This window comes from Microtus ochrogaster, unplaced genomic scaffold (assembly GCF_000317375.1).
Source record: "Microtus ochrogaster isolate Prairie Vole_2 unplaced genomic scaffold, MicOch1.0 UNK53, whole genome shotgun sequence".
In the NCBI taxonomy this organism is placed as follows: Eukaryota; Metazoa; Chordata; class Mammalia; order Rodentia; family Cricetidae; genus Microtus; species Microtus ochrogaster.
In genome coordinates this window covers 2,116,875-2,124,923 of record NW_004949151.1, presented here as the reverse complement: position 1 = coordinate 2,124,923, position 8,049 = coordinate 2,116,875, and the positions used below count along the sequence as shown (strand labels likewise).

At 41.9% G+C, this 8,049-nt stretch overlaps 1 protein-coding gene across 6 annotated transcripts in view; it reads right to left on the bottom strand.

Annotated features, from left to right (window-relative positions):
• The window catches only part of Nr3c2 (nuclear receptor subfamily 3 group C member 2), a 335,373-nt gene that overhangs the window by 97,177 nt on the left and 230,147 nt on the right, over nt 1-8,049 (bottom strand). For all 6 annotated transcript variants that reach the window (XM_026777281.1, XM_026777275.1, XM_026777280.1 and 3 more), the window contains one exon: nt 1,288-1,404. In XM_026777281.1, the coding sequence (XP_026633082.1) occupies nt 1,288-1,404 (117 nt within the window). The remainder of the gene's footprint in view (nt 1-1,287; nt 1,405-8,049) is intronic.

Below are 8,049 nucleotides of genomic sequence, written 5' to 3'. Positions count from 1 at the left end.
CTCGCTCTCTTCACTTCCTGCTCGGCTGGCGGCTAGACTCCCTTCCTGGTCGTACAGAGGGCTGACGGTGATCTGTAAGTTTTTTTCCCCTTTAAATAAATACTACCCTGTTAATTATAATTCCAAACTGCTGTGGCATCGTTTGTGACTTACGTCTACAGGCATAGGCTGGGATAACACGCCTGAGGCTACAAGAGTAGGAGGGACAAGCGGGACAGAAGTTTCTACCATCCCTCTGATAGTGGCTGTTCTATCCCAGCTCTTGGTAAGGATCTGTGACATGGTCTCAACTTTTCCATCTTCCCTGGCCAGCATCACCCTCTTCCTGACTGACTCCTAAGAGTTCCTGCCACGTCACACTAGCCAGGAGCAAACTCATTCACCAAGATAAAAGGAGAATGAAGCTGTACTTTATTACATTTTTCTAAAGCAATTTTATTTCTTTTAGATATGGAATGTACACACAATACAGGATTCTGATGTAGCATAAAATTCTAAGGCACAGGGGGCTGGAGAGATGGCTCAGTGGTTAAGAGCACTGGTTGTTCTTCCAGAGGTCCTGAGTTCAAGTCCCAGTACCCACATGGTGGCTCACAGCAATCTATAATGAGATTTGGTGCCTTCTTCTGGCACGTAGGTGTACATGCAAGCAAAACACTGTATACATAATAAAAAAAATTCTGAGGCACACAATATATGTGGTAGTGACCAGGTCTTCCTACTGTAGAGTCTATTGCTTTTCTAAAATAGATATACAACCCATAATCTAGACATACCCTATTTTACAACCTTAGTTTGTTTCTGCTGAACAACACTGTGGAGATAGGTCTGTATTAGTGCATGCAAACCTCACTCGGTTTTATTAACAGAAAACTACTGGTTCCAAGTCCTTTACTCTTTCCACTTCTTGTGGTGAAATGCTACCATTTTACAGGATTTCCTTTTATATACGTTACTTTTGACATTAAGAATCCATTCCTATATATCACATATTATCATCTAAGGAGACAGAGATGATGATTATCATCTATAATTTTGTGCAAAAAGGAATCTTTTTGTTCGGGTTTTGGCCCAAGATCCAATTCTTGAACCTTAGCAAGCTACAGTCATGTCCTTTTAATTCCAGCCAGGAAATATTTCCCCGTGAAAACACATCACCATGAGAACAGAACATAGGTTTTGTGACTCTTTCAACACTTTGATTCACATTAGGCCACCTTTGCTTCCGGCAGGATGCAGAGTCTACTGATGTTACAATTCATATCAAGCTGAGCCCATGACACTTACCTCCTAAGTTCATACCAGCTTGAAGACATTTCTGGAGTCTGCATGCAGGACAGTTCTTTCGCCGAATCTTATCAATGATGCAGTCATTCCTTCCAGCACATAAATAGTTGTGTTGCCCTGATTTAATAATAAAAATGTTAAAATAACAACTACCAGACTAGAATAAAATGCTAGCAAGTATAGCATCAGAATAGGGTTCTTGTCTCTTTCCTGCTTTGACATTTATTCCTCAACACAGCAGGGCAAACAGGGTTTGTGGAGAATACAGGCAAGAGGCTGACAGTCTAACACCACTAAGACTTGGCTTCCCTGTATTGACACTCTATGTCAAACAGATTCTTCCACAGGAAGAGGAGCTGCCTCCTTCCACTATTTGATTTTGTTGAAGGCTGCATGTGTTATGCATTTCCATCCAACATTATAAGCATAGGCCAGATTGCAGCTTCAAGTTGCAAAGCCCACTGTGCTGGTTGGTCTTATGTCAACTTGATACACAAAAAGTTATCTGAAAGCAGGTAATCTCAATTGAGAAAATACCTCTATAAGATCTGGATGTAAGGCATTTTCTTAACTAGTGATTGAGGGGGGAGTGCTTAGCTCATTGTTGGGACCATCCTTGGGCTGGTGGTCCTGGTTCTATAAGAAAGCAGGCTGAGAGGGGTTGGGGATTTAGCCCAGTGGTAGAGCACTTGCCTAGCAAGCACAAGGCCCTGGGTTCGGTCCTCAGCTTCAGGAAAAAAAAAAAAAAAAGAAAGCAGGCTGAGCAAGACATGAGGAACAAGCCATTAAACAGCACCCTCCACAGTCTCTGTCTTAGCTCCTGCCTTCGGGTTCCTACCCTGCTTGAGTTTCTGTTCTGATTTCTTTCAGTGACAAACAATGATGTGGGAATGTAAGTTGAATAAACCCTTTCCTCCCCAACTCACTTTTTTCTCTGCAGCAATAGAAACACAAACTAAGACACCTGGTTACCATTGGCACATACACTACAAAAACTTTCAAAATCACACTAGGTAATCTTCAACCACTTCAAGGATCTGTAGAACATGGCATTTAAATAACTTAGGGTTCTGCTGACATGAGACACTATTGCTCCTAATAGCACCAATCTATTCCTGAGAGAATGTTGAGCACCAAAGACACTCTACTTGGAGTTTGTTTTCTTCTTGGCACAATTGGCCTTTGGGCAAAGAACTGCTCACACCTCAACCACTGAGAAGTACATGATATCCAGAAATGGATAAGCAGGACACAAGGAAAGACTGTCAAATCTTGCCAAGACAGGGTAAGATAGTTCTGAAAAATTTCTTGCTTCTGAAAATTGTCTGTCGGTTATGCTAGGCCTTAGCCAAAGTTGGTTGTTTCAACGTTGCAAATGAGACTTTAGGTGATTGCTCAGGTAGCTAATTGTCTCTGTCATATTGCTTGCTTTGGAAGCTGCTTGATTGTACTTCCTGCCTGCTCAAGTAATATTATCTCCCTTCTCAGGCTTTCAATGGGGTTGAAGATTATGATTATATTGTCATAGTTATGATTGCCCTCTTAAGATGTAGCCAAGCCATTTCCTATATAAGACTTAGACTCCTTAGGATAGAATGTTTATTAAAACATTTAGCATACGTTCCTTGCTTAATATTATTTATACTGGTTGTAATTCTAATTATACTTGATATGTGTTCCTAGTGTAAAAAAAATCATAGTAGGAAATGTTGGTCTTTCTCTGTGGGAGCCCACCTGAACTAAACAAATCCCATGTGGACACAGCACGGCCTCATAGAGGGACACCTACTGGCAGAACATGGAATGGGTAGCCTAGTTGTAGTACTCATTTGCTCATTTAAACATTGACTGAATATCCAGGAGGCGCCAGATACTTCTCAAAGCATTGAGGATACTACAAGGAATCAAGCAGACAGAAGTCTCTGCTGTGCTAACTTTCATCCAACGAGGAGGAAAAGAGACAATAGACGTGGTTGTCAGATAAATGAACAGCAACGAGACAGCATGTGCTGGGAGGCAGAGGAAAGACATTTTCTCCTGGTGGGGAGGGTGCACACAGCAAGGTTATTTTTAAACAAAAACGTAAAGGTCCTTCAAGGTACGTGCAGGGACACCCTGCCAGAGAGGAAAACAAACAAGGCAGAAAACGGGTACTGGGCAGGGCAGGTTTCAGGAAGAGAATGATGGTCCAGGGCTATCATGAGCCTGTTTGGAGGGCCTCAGTATAATAACAGCTTTGGCTGTTACTCTGGGCGATAGGAGAAATCTTGAGAACTTGAAGCAGGACCACTCGTTGCTGTATGGAAAACCGACCGCAGTGGATTGAGGACAAAGGCTGGCGATCTATGTGGATGTGATGCAGTTGTTACATTTAGGGAAGAATGAAAGTGGCTTGGGTCAGTGTGATGGGGTAAAGGCAGCCAGATTCCAGATTCTTAGATCAGCTGAGTTGTTGAGCTGAAGACTTAGATTCTAGGCGAACCAACTAGAAAAATGAACTGCCTTTAATTGTGACGGGAAGATGGTAGGGGCTTGTGTCTTGTAAGAAGTTACCCCATCTTGGCCTTGGGCATGGGAAGTCAGATGCCTCCAAGTAAAGGTGTTTGCTGTTAGCCATCCGGGTGTGGAGTGAGGAAGTCTGGGCTCATCATGATGGCAGCTCGGGCTGCTGTGTAAGTCATGAGACAGGGTGAGAGCCTTCGGTGGTGGGTGAGCACAGAGGGTGCTAAGGGTGCACTGGTGCACTACTACATGGCGAACAGGTTAGGGTAAACCCCTCTCTTCAGCCCATTATTATCATGTCCCCTTGACTGCTAATTTCTAATTATAATAAGTATCCAACAAAAATAATATACATTGTTTAATACAGTAAATCACTTAAAATAATATTGGAGCCGTAGGACACGCCTACTGCAGATGCCAAGCAGTTGTCACTCAGACTGTTCTCCAGAGGGAGAAATTAAAGCAGGTAAAGTGACGGAAGACAGAATCAGAAGCACAATTCAGAAGGCCTGGGGGTGCTAGTCTTTCTCCAGGCCAGGGGGCTTTCTAAAGAGCAGCTGGCGATATAATTTGCTGGTGGTCTAGCAGCACGGAATGTGCCCTTTGGAAGTAAGAAAGAGTGGAGCGTTCTTTGAGCAAAGCGCCTTGTTCTACCAGGCAGATTTCCACCAGCGCCTGGCACTCTGTGCCTTTTACATCGCACGAGAGCGAGTGCACAGCCACAGGCTTCATCTGCACCTCACAAGGAACTGAGTCAGCTTCAAAGTCTGAAGAAATAATGAAATGTAATTTTAATTTATTTCAGTTCACCAAGGATTTATGGCTGTAAGACATTTGCATAAGGTATTGGTCTCATGGGGTGCAAATTTCATTTCTATAGATTGGTGATAAATGTAAAGAATATACAATTGTGGTATATAAGACTGAGCCAGAAATGGTCTCCATCTTCTATGTGCACAGAAGATTTTCTCTGGCTGTTCTTTTTAGGAGTGGATTTCAAAAGCCAGGATGAATTTATGATCAGTATCCTTTAAAGATACAGGATCCTATAACACCGGCAGAATGGTTTCCCTCCTGGGCTATGTTCCATTTGTTGCATAGGACAGGAGAATTACAGGAAACTACTGCAGATATCTTATAATAGATATCAGATAATTCTGTTATATACTTTTTAGTTGTGCTAACATTAGCAATCTGTAAAATTTAATTACAATTTTAAAAAATGTGCGTGGGTTTTGTGAGCATATCTATCTGTGCTCCATGTGTGCCTATGGTACTGGATCTTTTGGAACTGGAATTACAATTGTGGTTTCACATGGGTGTTAAGAATTGAACCCTGGTGCCCTGGAGGATGAGTCAGTGCTCCTAACCACTGAGCAATCTCTTTAGCTCCAACATTGAAAACCTGAATTGCAAGAATACAAATGTGTGATTTGTGCTTCACCCTTAGTCCCTATTACATCAACAAGAACAGACCAAAAACCACGAGGATGGAGTTGGATGACTTCCGTCCTGTTCATTTCTCTTTGAAAGCCTGTTCTCTCAGCTAAGGCAGCTAATCCAGAAGAAGTCACAGTGTAGGCTATTATGGGATAAAGAATTTTGACAGACATACTAACACAGGCAGACAATCAGAATCCTGACTAGACAGTGGTGGCCAGGAATGACAGCCAAGGAACTCAGCAGTCACTCAGCAGGTTCTGGGATGCTGCTGCCATTCCTGCTTACAGAACATCAGGCCCAGATCCATGCTTCAGACACATAAATCTTAAGGTTATGTGACAGGTTAGCAGAGTGGAAGTAGGGGTAACTGTTACAGGTCCCCACAACAGTTGGGAGATACCTATATGAAAGTAAGCTTTTGTATAGCATATAGAGAACCAGAGGGGTAGTTCTGGGCTAAAAAGAAATCTAAGTGGCTAAGAAAACACACTTGACTTCTTATTGAGCTGCATAGCAATTGTGAGGGCAGTTCTGCATTTGAGCAGTGACGTAACAGCCTGAAGTAGCCAAGTCTCCTTACTTACGAACTTTGCTGCAAAAGGTTGTGGCGAAAACTTCAAAGATGCCTAGCAGTGATCAAATGCAGGGAAACTGCCTACTCTAGTCAAGGTCTTGTGGTTGACTAGCTTCCCCCAACCCCCTCCACCAAAGCCTTGTTATCCATGTAGTATAAGATGGCTAGAAACAAACCAAGAAAAAAAAATGCCTTAATATTACCAGAGAAAAAAAGACAGGCTTTGGAATTGTCACAGACTATGGAGATCGAATGAGAAAGTAGGGTATAGGAGGGGTATGAAACTCCAGAAATGACCACAGGACACCAATTCAGTGTAAAGCACAATTTAAGGCTGAAAGAGATGAGCAGGGATATCTCAGTAGCTGCCCACCAGAGGAGAGCAGAACTTGAATTCTACAACACTAAGGAGACACAAAGACTTCTGACTTTCCTTCGAGACCCCAAAAGGTTCATGCACTACAAACGGGATACTGTATCCCACTGTTAGGGCAAAATAGATTCCCCAAAAGTTAAAAGCAAATAAAACAAAGGTTCTACAAGTTCAAGGTGATTTCCAGTGATTTAATTGACTTCTAGATGTAACCAGAGACTGCCTGTTTGTTTCCAACTGCTCAAACCTGAATAATAACACAAAGGTATATTAATTACAATACTGTTTGGCCAATGGCTTAGGGGTATTCCTAGTTAGCTCTTACATCTTAAATTAATCCATTTCTATTAATCTATGTATCACCACGAGGCTGTGGCCTACCAGGGTAAGGTTCCATCATCTTTCTCCTTTGGCAGCTACATGGTATCTCCTTGACTATTCTCTCTCTCTCTCTCTCTCTCTCTCTCTCTCTCTCTCTCTCTCTCTCTCTCTCTTTCTCTCTCTCTCTCTGTTCTGATTTCCTGACTGGCTATATTCTGCCCTGCCATAGGCCAAAGCAGATTCTTTATTAACCAATGGTAACAAAACATATTCACAGGATGCAGAGGGAAATCCCACATCCACTAGATTAAAATTCATCATCTTTCAGGGAACTATAACAAAATGCAGAATCTTTGGAATAAGCCAGACTATGATAGGAACACACAGACAGGAAAATATTAGCCAAAGTCAGCAGAAAAGAAGAATTAAGTGAAAGAACTTCATAAATAACCTAAAGGCTGGAATTAGAAGCACCTGCAGGTTGGAGTGTGCACAAGAGATGGCTTGAGGAGTAAAGAGGTGAAGCCCATGAGATGGAGGAGTAACAGTACACACAGACAGACAGACAGACAGTAAAACAGAGGGGAAGCTAAGAACTGAAATGTGTCATATTTAAAAGAATTATCAAAATACTGGGTATTCAACAAGAATGGATCAAATGAAATTAAATAAATACAACCGGAAATTGTTTAAACTAAAACACAAAAGAAAATAATTTAAAAATAAGTGAGTGGAGAATCAGCGGTATGTGGGACAGCACGAGTCACTTAATGCATGTGTAATTAGAGTCTCAGAGCAAAGCAGAGGCCAGATCAGAAAACCGTGTGAAGATGCTCTAATTTAGTTTCTTAGTGCCAAAAGTTAGATAGGAACAAATAACTGAAGCATGACACGGTCAAATGTCTGAAACACAAATATAAAGGTAAAATTCATAAAACCAGTTGGATCTGGTGGTGAAACTACATGCTCAAGAGGAACAAGGCTGAGGGGGTAACTGCTTTTGATGGAAAGACTATGGCCAAAGCTACTGATGACTGACAGCTGCTCTGAGAGGGAGGGGTAGTTTTCTATGTTTTAAAAACAGCCAAGGTGTAAAAGATGCCATTCTGTACCTTTAAGACTGTCAACCTTGAATTTTAAAAATAGTTCTCCAAATCAAGGCAAAATGAAGATCTCCCTTCCACCCAGCCTGGATAAAGAAGAGCTGAGGAAAGTTGTCAGGGGCAGAACTGCACTGTCCGAAATAAAAAACAAAGTTCTTCATGGTTAAGAAAACTAATGCCAAATGGAAATTTGGGCATACAGGAAAAGTGAGAATTGAAAATAGTAAATACATGGGAAGATATTTAGAAAAATAATAAAAACACATGATGAGACTTTCAAAATACTCATACAAAATAACTGTCAACATAGCACTAAAAATAGGATATAAAAGAAATTCCAGCCGGGCGGTGGTGGCGCACGCCTGTAATCCTAGCACTCGGGAGGCAGAGGCAGGCGGATCTCTGTGAGTTCGAGGCCAGCCTGGTCTACCAAGGGAGTTCCAGGA